Source organism: Amblyraja radiata, chromosome 4 (genome assembly GCF_010909765.2).
Source record: "Amblyraja radiata isolate CabotCenter1 chromosome 4, sAmbRad1.1.pri, whole genome shotgun sequence".
NCBI classification, from domain to species: domain Eukaryota; kingdom Metazoa; phylum Chordata; class Chondrichthyes; order Rajiformes; family Rajidae; genus Amblyraja; species Amblyraja radiata.
Window position 1 is genome coordinate 96281159 of NC_045959.1, and position 20552 is coordinate 96301710.

Sequence of the window (20552 nt, forward strand, 5' to 3'; positions counted from 1 at the left end):
TAACTTTTATGTCCAGAATTTTTCTTTCAAATTTCCAACCTTTCTTCCAAATTTGTTTGGTAATTGTATTAATTCTGCACTTTCATCTTTTTTCATGCTTCTGCTATCTTATGGTATCACATTTTTGTCGTGTATTTTCTTCTACCTTTCACTGTATCGTGGGACTTGCCGTGTTATTTTCTCCCTCCCCCCCCCCATTTCCTTGAATCTCTCAACCCGAAACGTCACCTATTCCTTCGCTTCATAGATGCTGCCTCACCCGCTGAGTTTCTCCAGCATTTTTGTCATCCTTGATTCTTAAAGTCTTTATTCTCAATTAGTTCCAATTATGACAAAAGGTGAAACTTTAACATTGTTTTTCTCTCTGTAGATCCAACATAACGTGCAATTTCTGGTATTCTCTGTTTTTATTTCAGATTTCCAGCAACTGCAGAATTTTGCTTTTCTAGAAATATTTATGCTTAGCTTAAGCTCTTGCAGTCATTTTCTCCAATAGAGAACAAATCCCTGCACCACATGCAATATGATGCAGGTCCCTTGATTTGAATTTCTGCAATATTGTGCTTCCTTTTGGACTCCAGGAGGAGCTGATTTTTTTCTGCTGCCATTTATAAATTAATATTGATGGAATGTATCACTCTATGACAGGCACGTGCCGTGAGTAATTACTCAGGGTAAGCAGTCAGTCGGCTTTAAAAAAAAATCTTAAACCGCGCATGCGCAGATTGTTCTCCTCTCCGTAAAAATAAAAAATAAAAATAAAGAAAGTAACAATTCAATTTGCCCAAGCCTTCCAAGTCTCCTTCATTCTGAATTACTGAATGGGTGCGGGGTAGAGGGTGATGGCAGGTGGAGAGATGGTGGGAAAAACTGGAGCACACAGGGACAAGTTGAATCAGTTGTCATCTTATTGAATGACAATACTAGTTAAAGGGACCAATTGGGGGGACAGTTTCTTTCACGGCGTGTGGCGAGTCTGGCCAGGGGTAAAGTTGTGGGTAAGGCAGGAGCGTTGAGAAGGAGGGGGTTGGGGATAATGCCAGCAACTCACTCACTCACCGCTGCCGCGGCGCACCGGGTGCGGAGCCACTGCATTGTGGCCGGGGAGGGAAGAAGCTCGGTTGGCTGTGAGCGGCTGCCGGGACCTCAACGCCTTCTGCCGGCCCACTCAAATCTGGCAGTTCTCTCCGTCTGAACAGTGAGGGGACCAGCTCAAGAGCAAAGTACATAGAGTGGAGCAGGTCAGCGGGCGATGGATAACAGGACAGCGGGCGGTGGAGCTTACTCCTGTGTCAGTGCGAACAAAGGACCAATTGAGGTTACTCGCACTGACACATGGAGTAACCACCGCCCGCTGTCCTGTTATTTATTGCCTGCTGACCCGCTCTTGAGCTGGTTGCTGGCATGATCCCCGACCCCCTCCTTCTCAACGCTCCTGACCTCCCGCAACTTTACCCCTGGCCAGACTCCTGACATGCTGTGAAAGGGACTCCCCCCCCCCCTCCCAGCGGCGCTGTCCTTTTACAGCCGCTTCTCATTTTACAACCGCTTGCGCTGCGTATTGCGCTGTACACAGTCCACGCTGCAAAGGCAGAATTTCAGCTGCCTTCAGCTCCCCTTGTCATTGACAGCTTGTAGCAGCATTGACGGCACATCAGCTGCACAGACTTTCCCGTATTACATGTACTGTGCATGAAAGGCACGGAGAATTATGCCTACCTAAGAGATCGATCTCCCCTGCCTTGATATTATATTTAATAATTATAATTTTATAATTTTAGCCAGGGTAGGCAGTGCCTACCTTGCCTACCCTGATGGCACGTGCCTGCTCCATGAGTGTATCACTCTATGATACACTTCATCAATAATCATTCATTAGTGATTCACCATGTCGGCGGTACTAGCTGACCTCAGTGTTTGATACTTACCGCACTATCATGAGATGCCACTAGATGGTGCTGCATCTCTGGCATCCTTTCATATTTGTTTCTGAGTGTTCTGACTTCAGCGTTCAATACAATATGGAGTCTCTATCCCAGTGTTTCAATGAACCCAATATGTAAACAGTCCTGTTCATTTCTACTTTTTAGCTTCAGCTCCTGTGGTTTCGTTTAATTTAGTTTAGAGATACAGCACGGAAACAGGCTCTTCGGGTTCGCTCCGATCGCACTTTAACACTATCCTACACACACTAGGGACAAATTGCTTTTATACCTAGCCAATTAACTACAAACCTGTACATCTTTGGAATATGGGAGGAAACCAAAGATCTCGGAGAAAACCCACGCGGTCACGGGGAGAATGTACAAACTCCATACAGACAGCACCCGTAGTCAGGATCGAACCCGGGTCTCTGGCGCTGTAAGTGCTGTAAGCAACAACTCTAACGCTGCGCCAGCGTGCCACCCATATGGCGTAAACTTTCAACTTAGGTTTTCAGTTTAGCAATAAGTACATCTATGCTATCACAAAATCAGCAAAATGTTTTGCTAGGTGAAGAGTTCCCACGTTGCTGTAGTCTTTCGTTTACCTTATGTTGGTTTATCACTCTCACAAAACTATACTGTAGATTGCTCAGACATGTCTACTCCTGCAGTGTGTAGCACCTTCTGATCCATGTGTAGGAAGGAACTGTAGATGCTGGGTTAAACCGAAGATAGACACAAAAATCTGCGGTAACTCAGCAGGTCAGACGGAATCTCTGGAGAAAAGGAATAGGTGACGTTTCAGGTCAAGACCCTTCTTCAGACTAAGAAACCATGTTCTCACAATTTTCTGAAGACTTTTGGTTTCCACTATCTTTGCTGCTAGAAGTGATGTTGAATTATTTTATCACATTTATACTAGTTTAAAGGTTGATGTCTCCTTAGCAGTCCCATTGCGTTAAGAAGCGTGATTATTCTTCACTCGATTCCCCCATCTGCTTTGTCTTCTTCTGTCGTATATCTTCTAGACCTGCAGCTCCGTTGAGGTGAGCCAGGCCAACGTGTCATCGTCCAGGTCAATCAGACCTCGTTCACTATTCGGTGGCCGGTGTTTGGGGCAACTGGTGACTATGTGCTCCACTGTCTGTGTTGAGACCCCACACTCACAGGAGGCGCTGTCCAGGTTTAGGTTTATTGTTGTCACATGTACCGAGTACGGAGAAAAGCTATGTTTTACGTATTATTCAATCAAATCCGATAATACCATACATAAATACAATCAAGCCAAAGTCAAGTACAATAGGTAGAGTGAGGGGAAAGACACACAGTGCAGCATATAGTTCTCAGCATTATGGCACAACAGTTCCAGAGACACAGTCCAATGTCTGCAATGAGGTAGAGGAGAATCGGATTACACCTTAGCTAATGAAAAAAATATTTGGAATCCTGATAACTGAGGGGAAGAAGTGGAGCACACTTTCAAGCTCAGCAATCTTGCGACTGTTGCATTGTTATTCCAGTTTGGATCTGAGCTGGGCCAGAACCCAATCCTGGCATGGGCCTAATTCCACATGTCAAAAAACTGAAATATGCATCTGATTTTCCATTCTGCCACCTCGGCTGCAAGCAGAGATTCTTTCTGTTGTCCTGTCATCATAAACATGTAGATAAGATATTGCATGCTCACTTCCGAGTTCAAATTGTCATTCTTTGCTGGATATGATATGATCAAGCATTTCTCTGATTGATTTTTGGTTCACCATTCTTTCACCTTTGAAAACAATCCCTTGGAAGTACAGGGTAGGATAGTGTGGGGGAGTGTGAAAATCCTGCATCAAAAATAGTGAGTACCTTTGACACAATTGTTTTTATAATGCAACTTTCTATAACACGAGGATTCTTGGGAATCCAACTATCTTGTTATATTGGAACTACCTGTACAACCTGCTTTATGCTTTCTGTAAAAAATTTTAATGTTACATTTACAAGAACCCAGCCAAATTATAAGGCAACTTATAAGGAAGATGAGCAGAACACAAAGCGTGGCGCAGCGGTAGAGTTGCTGACTTACAGCTCCAGAAACCTGGATTCGATCCTGACTATATAGAGTTTGTACGTTCTCCCCGTGACTTGCGTGGGTTTTCTCCGGGTTCACCGGTTTCTTCCCACACTCCAAAGATGTACCGGTTTGTAGGTTAATTGGCTTGGTATAAAATGTAAATTGTCGCTAGTGTGTGTAGGATAGTGGTAATGTGCAGAGATCGCTGGTCGGTGCGGACTCGGTGGGCGGAAGGACCTGTTTCCACGCTGTATCTCTAATCTAAACTAAACAAAGTGCTGGAGTGGGTCAAGCAGCTTCTGTGAAGGGAATGGATAGATGACGTTTCTGACTTGGGGGGGGGGGGGGGGGGGGGGGGGCGAAGGGGGGGGACAAAGCCTGGCAAATAATAGGTGTATATAGTTGAAGGTGGTGAGGTGGAGTTGGCTACAGTTTAAAAGGAGACAAAAGTGTGTTAGATAAGGAGAGAAGAGGAATGATATTTAAAGCCACAGGGGCAGATATAGATAGAAGGGTTGGAGGGGGCTGGGATAGTGGGGAAATGGGTAAGCACGAAGCCGGATGGGGGTGCACATGAAAGAGAGAGCAGCTGGAGCAGTATAACGTAAAATTGGAGAATTCAATTTCACCCTTCACTACGTCCAAGTAGCCAACCTTACTAATTCCTTTTATTAGCGCTTGGTGTGCAGTCTCCGTAACCTGGCAATTTAAGTGCTTGTCCACAGACTTTTGATGTTTTGTGACCTACCTCCACCACTTCCTCAAGATTGTAAATATGGTCAAAATGAAAAAGGAAGTGCCTGCAAGGTTTAAGAGAATGGTATCAGACAGGACCTTTAAGGAATATTAGGAAAGGGGTCACAGAGTGGCTTGGGCGAGTCAGACTAAAGAAAATCTGAAAACATTTTATACCTACATTGAAAACAAGACGGTATCCAGGGAGAAGGTAGGACTGCTCAAGGATCAGATAAGGACACACTTTTTCTCACAGAGAGTTGTGAGTCTGTGGAATTCTCTGCCTCAGAGGGCGTTGGAGGCCGGTTCTCTGGATACTTTCAAGAGAGAGTTAGATAGAGCTCTTAAAGATAGTGGAGTCAGGGGATATGGGGAGAGGGCAGGAACGGGGTACTGATTGGGGATGATCAGCCATGATCACATTGAATGGCGGTGCTGGCTCGAAGGGCTGAATGGCCTACTCCTGCACCTATTGTCTGTTGTCTATTGTCTATTGAATTTGTTCTTGTAGTCTGGGGATGTAGGAATGGTAGTAAGCAAGTACCTTGCAACTGTTTCCACCAAGGAGAAAGATATGGGGGACAATGAGATCAGTGTGGGGAATGCGATTATGCAAGGGCAGTTTCAGATTAAAAGATGCTGGGGGTCAGGAAGGTCATTAAGGTGGATAAAATTCAGGACCTGATGACCATGCAGGGTTGTCCCAGTAGACCTATTATTTGAGCCTGCTCTTGCCCTACCAAACTTACTTCTTCCTATCTTGATGGGTCTTATCCCCTCCCACGTAATCTATGTTACTTCTACCCTTTGTCATTTTATTAATTTCTGATTCCCTGGTTCCAACTGGCTCATCTTCACTGTGGAAATTAAAACCCTGTGCATCTACATTGCAAATTAGAAAATTTAGAGGGCCCTCCAGTTCGTTCATCCTCAAAAGGAGTCCTGACCAGTATTACCTCCCTCTACACATTCTTGCTCAACTATTTCTTCATTGTACTGACCCTCTCCAGATTAAACCCGTAGCTATGGGAACTTGCTTGTTTTATGTTGGAAATGTGAAACACTCCCCCAACACTTTACATGTATCTAATGGCCAAAAGAGTAACAAGATAGAGAATAGGGCCCATTAACGATCAACAAGATTGTCTATGTGGGGAGGCACTCAGGAGTTTGTCAGAGTTGCAATTGGTTGGAGTTGGGGGAAGTGATTCTTTTTTGATGCATGTTTGCAAACTAAGATAGCTGCTCACTTGGGTATTTGCTAGTAAGTCAGAATCTTGCATTGAAGTGTGACCATCCAATCCTGGAGTATTGTTTGCAGTTTTGGTCTCCTAATTTGAGGAAGGACATTCTTGCTATTGAGGGATAGGTTCACCAGGTTAATTCCTTGGTTGGAGGGACTGACATGTGATGAAAGAATGGGTGGACTGGGCTTATATTCACTGGAGTTTTGATGGGTGAGGGGATCTTATAGAAACATATAACATTCTTAAGGAATTGGACAGGCTAGATGCAGGAAAATTGTTCCCGATGTTGGGGGACTGAGATGAAGAAAAACTATTTCACCCAGAGAGTTGTGAATCTTTAGTTTAGTTTAGAGATACAGTGCGGAAACAGACCCTTCGGCCCACCGGGTCCGCGCCGACCAGCGATCCCCACATATTAACACTATCCAACACACATTAGGGACAATTTTTACATTGACCAAGCCAATTAACCTACATACCTGTATGTCTTTGGAGTGTGGGAGGAAACTGAAGTTCTCGGAGAAAACCAACACAGGTCACGGGGAGAACGTACAAACTCCGTATAGACATCACCCGTAGTCGGGATCGAACCCGGGTCACCAGCGCTGCATTCGCTGTAAGGCAGCAACTCTACCGCTGCGCCACCATGCCGCCCATCTGTGGAATTCTCTGCCACAGAAGGCAGTGGAGGCCAATTCACTGGATGTTTTCAAGAGAGAGTTGGATACAGCTGCTAGGGCTAATGGAATCAAGGGATATAGGGCGAAAGCAGGAACGGGGTACTGATTTTGGATGATCAGCCATGATCATATTGAATGGCGGTGCTGGCTCAAAGGGCCAAATGGCCTACACCTGCACCTATTTTCCATGTTTCTAATCCAGGAAACTTGTCAGCCATTTGATTTATGTCATCAGCTGTGTATTTTATTAACTTGTTGTGCAATCTGTGTGGTTAAGCAAGGCAGCACCAAAAAGGAAGTACCTCTGCTAACTTGAATCACCAACTTTTCTCTCTGCTGACATCTGTTAGCTTGCAAAAGATGTTAGTGAGCGACAGAGAGATTTTGAAAAGGCAGAGGCAAGTGGCACTGGCTCGGTTTGGCATTTTGGTCACCGTGGACAAGCAGTGGCGAAGGCCTGTTTCTATGCTGTAGAAGTCTCTCTCCAAGGGATTTCATTTAGAGGGATGGACTGGAAAAGCAATATCTTCACTAAGATAAACTAATATTGTGAGGTGATTTGATAGCTTTCAAAATTATGAATAATCTGCATAAGGAGAAAAAAAACAAGGGCAGTTCCCATTTGTGACAGCCGGAGGATTTAAGATGATTAACAATAGTACCAAAGGTAACATAAAGAAAGGCATTTTCACACAAAAGCAATGGTGATCTTGAATTATCTGCCTGAAGTAAAGGGCCTGTCCCACGACGATTTTTTTGACGACTGTCGGCATCATTGACTGACATATCAGGTCACCGAAAAAGTCGCGGCGTGATGCGGCATAACGTGACGTGATGACGTATTGACGCACGGTGTTACCTCAAGTGTCGCAACATTTTTTTGTCGCCGCTGCATTTTGAAATGTTCAAAATCATTCGGCAACCCTGATACGTCAGTCAATGACGTCAACGGTCACCGAAAAAAATCACCAAGTGGGACAGACCCTTTAGGCTTAAAGAATAAAAGTAACTGAAAGAAAAGATTTGTAAGACTCTAAGGAAGGAGCTGGAAAATCAGTATAACTGGATTGTGCTTACATACGTTCAAATACCTACCTCTGTGCTATATCGGTGGGTTTTATATCAGTGCAGGCATAGTTTGAAAGAGTGGACTCTGGGGTCCTAAAAGTTACAAGTCGCTTCAAATCAGGGGGATCAAAATTTGTTGTCTGTAATGTTTGCTGAACAGGCAATGTGGTGACCAGTCTATTGATACTCGGACTGAATTTCAGAAATTGAATTTGGTCTCTTGGTGTCTTCTATCCGCTACATATTCATAAATGGGATTTAAAAAGCTGAAGTAACTCGGGTAGCATCTCCGGAGAAAAGGAATAGGTGACGGTTTGGGTCGAGACCCTTCTTCAGACTCAGTCAGGGGAGAGGGATACAAGAGATATGAAAAGGTACAAAGAATACATAAATTAAAGGTATGCAAAAGAAAAAAATCAAAGCCAGCAACGATGATCAAGGAAAGGTGGAGCCCACAATGGTGCATTGTTGGCTGTGGAGACGGTGATAATGAGTGGATACAAACGGTGGATCTAAGCAGGACGACAGTGAAACTAGAACGATGACTAGGGTGGGGGAGGGATGGAGAGGGAGGGGATGCAAGGTTTATTTGAAGTTAGAGAAATCAATATCCATACCGCTGGTCTGTAAGCAGCCCAAGCGAAATATGAGGTGCTGTTCATCGAATTTTGGTTTGGCCTCATCTCTGAAAGTGGAGGAGGCCCAGGACAGAAAAGTCAGTAAGGGGATGGGAAGGGGAGTTAAAGTGTTTGGCAACTGGGAGATCGCGTAGACCAAGGCGGACTGAGTGAAGGTGTTCAGCGAAACGATTACCCAGTCTGCACTTGTCCTCGCCGATATATAGGAGTCCACACCTAGAACAGCGGATACACTCAGTTAGGTTGGAGGAGTTGCAAGTGAAGCTCTGCCTCACCTGAAAGATTGTTGGGGTCCCTGGACAGAATCGAGGGAGGCGGTATTGGGACAAGTGTTGCATCTCCTGCGGTTGCAGGGGAAAATAGCTGGGGAAGGGGTGGTTTGGGTGGGAAGGGATTAGTTAACCAGGGAAGGTACACAAAAATGCTGGAGAAACTCAGCGGGTGCAGCAGCATCTAAGGAGCGAAGGAAATAGGCAACGTTTCGGGCCGAAACCCTTCTTCAGACCCTTCTTCAGTTAACCAGGGAGTTGCGTCATGAATGTTCTCTGCGGAAAGGGTTGGGGATGGGAAGATGTTACTAGTGGTGGGATCCCTTTGGAGGTGGCGAATATGTCCGAGGATTATGTGCTGTATGTGACGGCTGATGGGGTGAAAAGTGAGGACTAGGGGGACTCTGTCTCTGATGCGACTGGGGGGAGGGGGATCAAGGATACCGAGGAGACACGTGTGAGGGCCTCGTCTGTGGTAGAAGAGGGAAACCCCCATTCCCTAACGAATGAGGACATCTCCGATATGGATCCTTAGAAATGTTGTGGTTAAACAATGGAAATACAGATACCAACACCAAGGGAGGGATCAATGAAAATGATTAGATCCCAATAAAAAGAGAAATGCAGGAAGAACTCAGCTGATCAAGCAGCATTTGTATTAATAGAAAACCAGTCATCGTTTCAGGGCGGTGATTCTCAGTTCAGGTGCTGGTTGATTCGTTGAGTTCTTCCAGCATTTCTGTTTTTGTTTGATTTGAGCATCTGCTGTTTATTGGTTTTCATCCCTTTTAGAACCCAAACCAAGTTTTGTCTTAATAGCTTAGGAAATGCTTGCAGCATTGACACGGAGGTTAAAGTTGATTGATGCACATTCATGTTATCTCATATGTAGTCAAAATGTGTTCTTTCTCATTGCTGTTCCAGTGTAATGTTTGCCATTTTTATGGATGAAATCTGTAATAATGACAAAAGATTCCTTTGATTTGTGTCTTGCAGTTGGCATCTGTTTGTGATGTATTGATCGAAAATTATGTTCCTGGGAAACTAGCAGAAATGGGCCTTGGATACACAGATATAGAAGCGATTGCTCCACATATAGTATACTGTTCAATTTCAGGTAAGAAATTACTTGAATGTTATTTATCAGATAATATATTTACAGAGATTTTTATTCATAATGCAGAGTAAATAAAATATTTTTTAAAATTCTGCAGCTGTCCTTTCTGGACAGTTAGAAGGAGCCCGGTTTGTGTATGGGACTTTTGTGTACTTTGGGATGATCAGAAGCACTTTGCAGTCAATGGATTACTTTTTCAGTTCACCATTGCATCATCAGTAAGTATATAGAAGTTTAGAAAAGATTAAACCTATTGGCTCTTTGAGACTGCTCCCCAATCAATATTAGGGACAACCTAATTCACTTTTCTATTATTTCTGGATTCCATCGGAACGCAAACATCTTTCCACCTTGACGTTGAACATATTTGGTTAGAGTACCTGCGATCTGCTGTAAATAGTTTAGTTTTCGTTGCGAAATACAGCATGGGAACAGGCCCTTCGGCCCACCAAATCCATGCCAACCTCGATCACCCGTTCATAATGGTTCTATGTTGTCCCATTTTCACATCCATCCTTGTAAACACGGGGGCAATTTACAGAGGCCAATTAACTCACAAACTTGCACGTCTTTGGGATGAGGGAGGAAACTGCATTTACAAAGATTTATAAAGTCTTGAGTGGAAAAAATGTCTCCTCCTTTAAGCGCAGACCTTTTATCCTGAGACTTTCTCAGCTAGTTATCGTTTCTCACTTGGAGGAAGCAATTCCTCACTATCTACCCCCATTGATTTTCCTGTAAATATTCTCTTTCACATGCACATCAACTCCCCTGTCTCATTCTGTTGCTACGCTCCTACATTAAGGAAATCTACTTTGCTAATTAGCCTAACATCTCTTCTTTGCGGTATGGATGGAAATCGAGCATCCAGGCGATATCATCTGAGATCAGGATCAAACTCAAGTTTGCAATAAATTTAGATTTGTTTTTGTTTTAATATTGCGCAAGAGATTAGTATTCTCGGATTTAATGGCAATTGATGGGTGAATATGACACGAATCATTATTTGTAAAGTCATGAAGTTTCCAGTTTGATGTCCAGTCCCGACCATCCTGGCCACTCACTCATCTCCCCGCTGCCTTCAGGTAGAAGGTACAGGAGCCTGAAATCTGCAACGTCCAGGTTCAGGAATAGCTGCTTCCCCACAGCCATCAGGCTATTAAACTCAACTCAAACAAAACTCTGATCTTTAATAGCCCATCGCACTTTATCTGTTTATTTATGTGTGTGTATATATATATATTCATTGGTATATGGTCGCACTGATCTGTTCTGCTCTGTATTTATTTATGCCTACTATATTCTGTTGTGTTGAAGTAAAGCAAGAATTTCATTGTCCTATCTGGGACACATGACAATAAACTCTCTTGAATCTTGAATCTTGAAATCACAGATTTGTTTATTTCAGTGTAAAGATAACTGTTACCACTCAGCAGATCAGGCAACTTATCTGGAGAGAGGAACTGAGATAATATTTCAATCATCAGTTGTTTGACCTACTGGATACTTCCAGCATAATTTGCTTTTACATGAGATTTCCAGCATCTGCAGTTTTTGTCTTTGGAGGAATGTGTATATTTGGCAAGCTCCAGTAAGATAATTATAGTTCTGTTTCCAAGTGAGTAACGTTCATATTCATTTCTATGGAAAAATAAACACAAGAAATAGCTAGTGGACAACCTTGCAAATTATTTGTAGAGATTAGGAGCGAGCTAGCAAAAGCTAAATGTGGATTTGCACTGTCAGTTTGAAAAGAAACACACATTTGGCACATTTAACAAAATGTGTTTATTATTTATGTGTATATTGCTTACTGATGATTTCAGTTGGATAAAATATTAACAATTTAATAAAATATTAACAAATTAAATATTTATAGCACCTTAATGTAAACCACTGTTAAGTTAAACAAACACATGGAAATAGATCCAAAGAGAATATAGACACAAAATGCTGGAGTAATTCAGTGGGACAGGCAGCATCTCTGGAGAAAAGGAACGGGTGACGTTTCAGGTCGAGACCCCTCTTCAGACTATGTTGGGTCGAGACCAAAGAGAAGGTGTTAGGTCGGGTGACCTAAAATTTGCTGACAGTGCGGTTTAACGAGTTCCTTTATTTGGTGCATGTGATGCATGCAAGTCTACTGAGGTGCAGGAGAAATCACAATCTTCTGTAAAGCTACATTTTAAAGTAGCTTTGTATTGTAAAGCTACATGGAAAATTATGAGGATGTTGCTCTGATTGTAGAATTACAACAGTGGTAGGACTTTTTATTGCTGAGATTGTTCAGAGATGACGTTACACAGGTGCTCACCTCAACGAATGCCAGGAAGCATGGATACCATTACACTCTAATTGCAAGACATAGTTGCCGTTTAATTATTGCTCCTAAAGGCGCATGATTCCTGCACTTCATTTACAACCCAATGTAGAGATTTTCACCCGCTGAGCTCCTCCAGCAAGTTGTTTTGTGGATAGACACAAAAAGCTGGAGTAACTCAGTGGGTCTGACAGCATCTCTGGAGAAAAGGAATAGGTTTTGGGTCGAGACCCTTATTCAGGTCGGAAGAAAGGTCTCGACCCAAAACGTCACCCATTCCTTTTCTCCAGAGATGCTATCTGATCAACTGAGTTACTCCAGCTTTTTGTGTCTATGTTCGGTTTAAACTGCAGTTCCTTCCTACACAATTTGTTTTGTGGTGTAGATGATTATTCCTTTGAAGCTTGGTGGAGTTAAATAAATTCCAGTTAGTTCATGCAGAAATAATGTGGACGTTCTATTGTTATTACTTTATGTTTCTGATGAGATTAATTGTTATTTTTGGTCTGTGAAAAAGCAGAAATGCTGAACATTTGAAATAAAAGCAGAATATAATGAATATGCCCAGCAGGTCAGGCAACTTGATGGAAAGTGGTCAAAAATATTTAGTCATGAGTAGATGGTAGACAAAAGTGCTGGAGAAACTCAGCGGGTGAGGCAGCATCTATGAAGCGAAGGAAATAGGCAACTTTTCGGGTCGAGACCCTTCATATAGTCATGAGTAGAGTGTTATTTCTTCTGCAACATTTTATTTCAGAGTTATTTTCATTGCCTCAAAGATCTTTGATTCAACCCAATGATTTTACAAGGAACCAGATAGTTAACTACTACTGAGCACATTTTAAAGTCACAACCCAGTAGAGAGATACAAATTTCTGAACTTAAAGTCAAATCGATCAGTAGAATTCTCTATTGTCATCTCAACACATGAATTCTTATAACTTCAACTGGATGATCATAAATAATTCAGTAGTTTAACACTGAACCATTTTTCAGTTTATTAATGTTCCATAGAAATATCCTAGCGGTAATCTATGAGCTGAGCTAATTAAAATTAAGTATATTGTGACCCCCTCAGTAGGGTACGGTAGTATAAGTGACCATGATTGAATGGTGGAGTAGACTCGATGGGCTGAATGGCCTAATTCTGCTCCTATGACTTATGACCTTATGAACACTCAAGCCCCTGTCCCACTTAGGAGACCAAAACAGGGGCTTTACGCTTCAATACATTGATACAATTGATCCTCAATACAGGATTACTGTAAAGCTGTGTGCTCAGTCCCCTGTTCTACCCATAACTGTGTAGCCAGACACAGTCACAATGTCCATTTTAAATTTGCTGCCAAGACCGCCATTGTTGGTGGATTAATGAATAAGGATGAATCGGAGTGCAGGAGTTAGATCGATAATCTGACCATTAGCTAGATCAAGCAGCTGATTGTTGACTTCAGGAAGGGAAAGCCGAGAATTTGTGAGCATATCTTCATCGTCGGGATGGCAGTGGAGAGGGTCAACAGCTTGAAGTTCCTGGATGTGCATAACTCTGAAGATTAATCCCATTCCAGCACATTGATGCCATCACAAAGAAGACTCATCAATGTCTCTACCTCCTTGGTAGATTGAGGAGATTCGGCATGTTGCCAAACATTCTGTTAAACTTCTGCAGGTGTACGGTAGGGAGCATACTGACTGGTTGCATCACAACCTGGTTCAGTAACTTAAACACCCAGGAATGAGGGAGTCTGTAGAAAGTGTTGGGCATTGCCCATTCCAGCATGATTAATTGACCTCCCCATTTACGAGTGTATCAACAGGAGACACCTCCTCAAAAAAGCAGCTAAAATCATCAAAGACCCACTCCACCCTGGCCATGCTCTCATCTTGTTGTTACCTTTGGGAAGAAGGTACAGGAGCATTAGAACTGGCATCTCCAGGTTCAAGAACAGCTTCTTCCCAGCAACCATCAGGCACTTGAACCTCTGAAGAGTCAAGAGAGTGAAAAGTGTTTAATAGTTATATGTCCTGGAATCAGAGCAATGAGATTCTTACTTGCTGGCTCCTGAGGACTGCAGGTGCTGTCGTGAGCCTCACAGCTTTAGCTGTTCCCCAAATGTTTTTCTCCGGCATCAATTCATTATTAAAAAATCAAGTTTTAGATTCTGTGAAATTCCTTTCTCTGGTTGTTTAGGTTTACAACTTGCAATAAAGCGTGTTGACCTTGTTTCAGACTTCGTGAGGGTGCATAATTAGGAAACACTTGGGGAGGAAAAACTACTGGATAGCAAAATTAACCTATTGCACTGAAAAAGAACCACGTTGCCCGCATGCATCAAGAAATGCAAGCTGAAAATTAAAACAGCAATGGAAAAAAATTCCGTTGCATTTTGTGTTTATTGATTTATTCTTTATTCCTATATAAGTTCCACAGCCAATTTTATTCAATCTCAGATTTTTGGGTAAAGATTAGTGATTGCTGTAAGATCAAATTTCTGTAACCCAAATGGCTGTGAAATGTGGCTTATATACTGTATATACTCCGGACTGTCAAAGCCGCCACAGCCAGACATAAAAACAGTTTTTTTCCACGAGTAGTAGCTCTACTCAATAACCAAAGGTCTGTAGGCTACTTTTGCTCTGTTATTTTATTTTGTTCACATGTTTAAACTATAATGTTTTATTATTAATGTTTAATGGTTTATGTGTCATTTTTAATTGTTAATACAATACAATACCGTTTATTTGTCATTTGAACCTCACATGAAGTTCAAACGAAATTTGGTTTCTGCAGTCGTACAACAAGAAAAGAACCAAGACACACACCAACACAATTTACACAAACATCCATCACAGTGAATCTCCTCCTCACTGTGATGGAAGGCAAAGTCTTGTCTCTCCCCTGCTCTCCATTCTTCTCCCGATGTCAAAGCCAAAGTCAAATGTATGTCGTGTTGTTACCTGCGAGCAGAGCACCAAGGCAAATTCCTTGTATGTGTACATACTTGGCTGATTGATTGATTAATTAATTGATTAATTCATATAGCTACCTTCTACCAAACCCTAAAGGTATACATCCTATTTATTAGCATGTGATAGAGATGTAACCGTTAACCATATATATATATATATATATATATATATATATATATATATATATAACCGTTAACCATATATATATATATATATATATAACCATTAACTTATGTGCTCCAGGTTTGGAGCAGAAAAGACTGGCCTGGGTTTCTGCTCCAGATCCTTTTACCTTCTGAACCTGACTGGAAACACACATGTGCACATTTCATGTAAAGTTAGATGCATTTTGATCATGATTCCCTCTGTGACCACCTAAAATGTGTTGCTGGACTTAAATATGCAGTCTAGGCCTGTTGTCATGTACTTGTGGGGATTGTCAGACATGTTTTAGAAATCATTATCTTCTGACATGAATTGAACTTCTCAGTCCTTGTCTTTAACATTACCTCAGTGTGCCTCCAGCATGCCCTTGTTTCCTACCTCTTCCTTCCATTCTGCTCCCCAAAACCAGCATCCTTGAGAGCAAACTGTAAATTAGATAAATGTCCAGCAGCGATGATGGATGGTGTATTCATTGTTTCTTGTTGTTTTTAAGTGCTAACTTTTTTTCTAAGCAAAACACAAAATGCAGGAGTAGCTCTGTGATGTTTTGGGTATCAGATGAGGACTGATTGTAATAATGGATGAGAAAGCTGGAAGAGAGGTGGGGGCAGAAGTGATAGGTGGATACAGATGAGGCGTGTTTCATTGCCAGATGGGCGGACAGAGAGGAGAAGGAGATGTTTGGGTATCAGATGAGGACAGAAGTTATGAAGCCAGAGGGGGAGCGATATAGGTGGAAGGAGAGGGGGGGGGGGGGGGGGGGGGGAAGGGGAAGAGTGGATGAGGAGTGGAAAAGGGGTGTGAGGTAGTGGAGGAAATGTGTTCACGGGGGTGGGGGGTGGGGGAGGGGGGGGAGGGAATGGGAGGGAACACAGGAATGAGAGAGGGTGAAGAGGGTTGTTACATAAAATTGGAGAATTCAGTGTGCATACCATTGGGTTTTAAGCTACCCATACGGAATATGAGGTGCTCTTCCTCCTGTTTCCGTGTGGTCTGGAGGAAGCCTAGCACAGAAAGGTTGGAATGGGAAGGGACGTTAAATGGTTAGCATCCGGGAGATCCAGCAGGTCTCGGTGGAACGAGGGCAAGTGTTTGGCGCAATGGTGGTCGGGTCTCCCTTGGTCTTGCCGATGTAAGGAAGCCAGATTGGGAAGACTGAAAGCAGTCGACAAGGTTTGAAGAGGTGCATGTGAACTTTTGTCTATTGTCTCTCATGATCTTGTTCTCTACCCATCTTGTGACCACTCGTTTAAATGGAGCCTAAATCTGCATCTTCCCTCCAAGATATTATTCTTTTAGGAAATTGTGAGCACAGTTTCTTCATCATCCTTGGAAGATTCCAAGCATTAACAAAATCTAACCATTCATGACTTTCTTATTTTTCCTGGAAAATGAGAACAAGGCGAACAAGAATCAGCTTTAATGTCATAAAGAGAAGAGGAAGAGTGACAGAAGATTTTAAAAAAACACGTTAATGATTTTTGTGAATCTTGTGCTTAAGCATTCACTATTTTGAAGTTCTTATCTAATATCAAAAAATATTCTCCTCAGATTCACAAATTGAATTACATCTTTTTTCACCAGTCTTCATGTTTTTTGTGTAAGAGGGAACTGCAGATGCTGGTTTACACCAAAGATAGACACAAAATGCTGGAGTAACTCAGAGAGACAGGCATCATCTCTAGATAGAAGGAATCGGTGATGCTTTGGGTCGAGACTTTTCTTCATACTGAGAGTCTCAGTCTGAAGAAGTGTCTCGACTTGAAACGTCACACATTTCCTTCTAACCAGAGATGATGCCTATCCTGCTGAGTTAACTCCAGCATTTTGTGTCTATCTTCATGTGTTCTCTTTTGGCCATCTTTCACACTATGACATTTAAATATAAAATTATCTTCTCATTCCCATCATGGAGATTTTGAAATTGGAGAGTGCTGAGTGGTACAGGTATATAAATCATAGGAAGGTTAGCTGAAGAGAAGTCGTAAATATATTATTTATTATTGCAAGTTATTTTTAAATCATCATATCATAGCTGGAATTGAAATTAATTCGCAGAGCGACAAGTTACATTTCCCACTACTGAAGAAAGAGTGCAGCAGCAACGTAAGGGTTTAAAATAAGGGAAGCAGTATCTGCAAACATCAATTGCAATGAGATGAGAAATTTGGTTGCTATGAATTTTTAGCAATGTTCACTTTAGATCTTGATCTTGTTTTGACAGTGCATTAATATTTACACTTCAAACTCTTACTTTTGGTGTAGGTTATGGACAAACTGGCCCAATGTCCCAGCGCGCAGGCTATGATTCAGTCGCGTGTGCTGTGTCTGGTCTTATGCACATAACTGGCCCACAGGTAAGTTTTATCTTTTTAATCTATCTGCTGTCAAAACTTACCTTGTTCTTTGTGGGAGGCAGAAGCAAAGAATTAAAGGCTATAATTACTATAGTTAATAGTCATAAACCCAATAGTTACTATAGTTAATAATGTCATAAAGGCAATAGTCTATGATAATGTATTGTGTCTATGATAATGCATATGGAAAACAGGAGCAGGAGGAGGCCATTTGGCCCTTCGAGCCAGCACCGCCATTCATTGTGAGCATGGCTGATCATCCAGAATCAGTGACCCGTGCCTGCCTTCTCCCCGTATCACTTGATTCCGCTAGCCCCTATAGCTCTATCTAACTCTCTTTTAAATTCACCCAGTGAATTGGCCTCTACTGCCTTCTGTGGCAGAGAATTCCACAAATTCACAACTCTCTGGGTGTTCTCTGATGCTGGATAGTTTTTTTTTTACATAAAGTATAGCTTCTGTTACACTTCTTGAAACCCCTCACACGCACGTAATAAGGCAATTAGTTACACGATATTAATTGATAATTATATGGTGCAATGAAAGCTTTTTGTGCCTTGCATGCCCTGCTGTTCACAAAGGGTGTGGTCTGCTTGCATCATTTAAAGAGTTGAAATAACTTGTGAATTGGGTGTATAGTTTGCTTTAGCCAAGAGGCAGAGATGATTCAGTGGGCTTAATTGCAACAGCACACGAATTTAATGATAGGCTAATAATATGTTTATGTATTACTAGGCTATTTGTGCGCCACTCCTTTACAATGAAGCTACACTTAGGCGATTTTTTAGGTGACTACAGGCGACTAGGCAGTCGCCACATGGTCGCCGGGGTATCGCCTGTATGGTCGTGAGTAGTCTCCTCAGTCGCCCAAAGAGTCGTAGATTCTTTCTGGTCGTCGCTGGATTTTCAACATGTTGAAACATTTTTGGCGACAGTGGCGAAGTGGGTTTTATGCCAATTAGCGTAGCTTGACGTAGGTGGTGTCGTAGGTTGTCGCCAGGTTAATGTAGGTTGTCGCCAGGTGACATAGCTTGACGTAGGTGGTGTCGTAGGTTGTCGCCAGGTTAACGTAGGTTGTCGCCAGGTGACGTAGGTTGTCGCCAGGTGACGTAGGTTGTCGGCAGGTGACGTAGGTTGTCGCCAGGTGATGTAGGTTGTCGCCAGGATGTCGTAGGTTGTCGCCAGGTTAACGTAGGTTGTCGCCAGGTGACGTAGGTTGTTGCCAGGTTAACGTAGGTTGTCGCCAGGTGACATAGCTTGACGTAGGTGGTGTCGTAGGTTGTCACCAGGTGATGTAGGTTGTCGCCAGGTGACGTAGGTTGCCGCCAGTGCTGACCGGTGAATTCCATTGTCGTATTCGCCGGTAGTCGCCTAAAAAATCGCGGTGGGACAGGCACATTCGTCCAGTCGCCCTTTTTTCGGCGGACTGCTATGATTATGACAGTCACCGGCAGTCGCCTAAAAATCGCCTAATTGGGACAGGCCCATTAGAGGGCATAAAGATCAACAACTTCCTTTTCTCTGGATAGTTGGAGGCTGAGGGATGACCTGATAAAAGTATACAAAATTATGAGAGGCATCGACAAATAGTCGGTCAGTCTTTTTCCCTGCACGAAAATATCAAATATGTACATAAGATTTAAGTTGAGAAGGGGAAAGTTTAAAAGAGTTTTACAAAACAGGTTTTTTACAAAGAGAACAGTAGCTGCCTGGAGCACACTGCCAGGGGATGTGGTGGAAGCAGGTACAATAGTATCTATAATAGGCATTTAGACCAGCTCATGAACAGGTAGGGAATGGAGAGATATTTACCATGTCAGGCAGATTTAGTTTAGTTTAGAGATACAGTGCAAAACAGGCCCTTTCGGCCTACCGGGTCTGCGCCGACCAACGATCCCCACACATTAACACTATCCTATACCCACTAGGGACAATTTTTACATTTACCACGCCAATTAACCTACAAACCTGTACGTCTTTGGAGTGTGGGAGGAAACCAAAGATCTCTGAGAAAGCCTACGCAGGTCACGGAGAGAACATACAGACTCCACACAGACAGCACCCATAGTCAGGATCGGACCCGGGTCTCCGGCGCTGCATTTGCTGTAAGGCAGCAACTCTACCGCTGCGCCACCGTGCAGTTTAAATTGGCATCATGGTCGACACAGAGATCGATTGAAAGATACGGCATGGAAACAGGCCCTTTACCCCGCTGAGTCCACACGTACCATCGATTACCATATAGGTAATCATGGAGTCATACAGCATGGAAATGGCTCCTTCGGCCAACTTGTCCATGGCGAACAAGATGCCCCATCTACAAGATGCCCCATCTAAGAGATGCCCCAGCTGCAAGATGCCCCATCTAAGAGATGTCCCATCTACAAGATGCCCCAGCTACAAGATGCCCCCTCTACAAGATGCCCCCTCTACAAGATGCCCCCTCTACAAGATGCCCCCAAAACAAGATGCCCCAACTACAAGATGCCCCATCTACAAGATGCCCCCTCTACAAGATGCCCCATCTAAGAGATGCCCCAGCTGCAAGATGCCCCATCTAAGAGATGCCCCATCTACAAGATGCCCCATCTACGAAATGCCCCCTCTACAAGATGCCCCCTCTACAAGATGCCCCAGCTACAAGATGCCCCATCTACAAGATGCCCCATTTGCTTGCTGAGAAGCTCAAAGCTTTCCCTTTGCTACTTTGAATAATGATTCCAGAAACGAAATCGACATTAATGAGTACTGAGAGTAAAATAGGATAGTTATTCCAATAGCAAGGGAACTTAGAAGGGGATATCTCTGAGCTACATAGCACTGTTAAATCAGATACTCTATTTTATTTCCATAGATGTTGGCTAAAATTAATATTTAAAAAAACTTTAAAAACCTTAACCCGGCATGAGCAAGAGAGTGGACTAGATAGTCCATCGGGACAACTTGTGTGCAGAATGGCTTGTTTCTTGGAACATTCTATCACTGTATGCCTATGGTTTTGT

The 20552-nt window shown here is 42.8% G+C and overlaps 1 protein-coding gene across 3 annotated transcripts in view; it reads left to right on the plus strand.

Moving 5' to 3' along the window:
- Window positions 1-20552, plus strand: part of sugct (succinyl-CoA:glutarate-CoA transferase) — a 469744-nt gene that overhangs the window by 62390 nt on the left and 386802 nt on the right. For all 3 annotated transcript variants that reach the window (XM_033019979.1, XM_033019981.1, XM_033019980.1), the window contains exons 6-7: window positions 9618-9738; window positions 17459-17550. In XM_033019979.1, the coding sequence (XP_032875870.1) occupies window positions 9618-9738; window positions 17459-17550 (213 nt within the window). The remainder of the gene's footprint in view (window positions 1-9617; window positions 9739-17458; window positions 17551-20552) is intronic.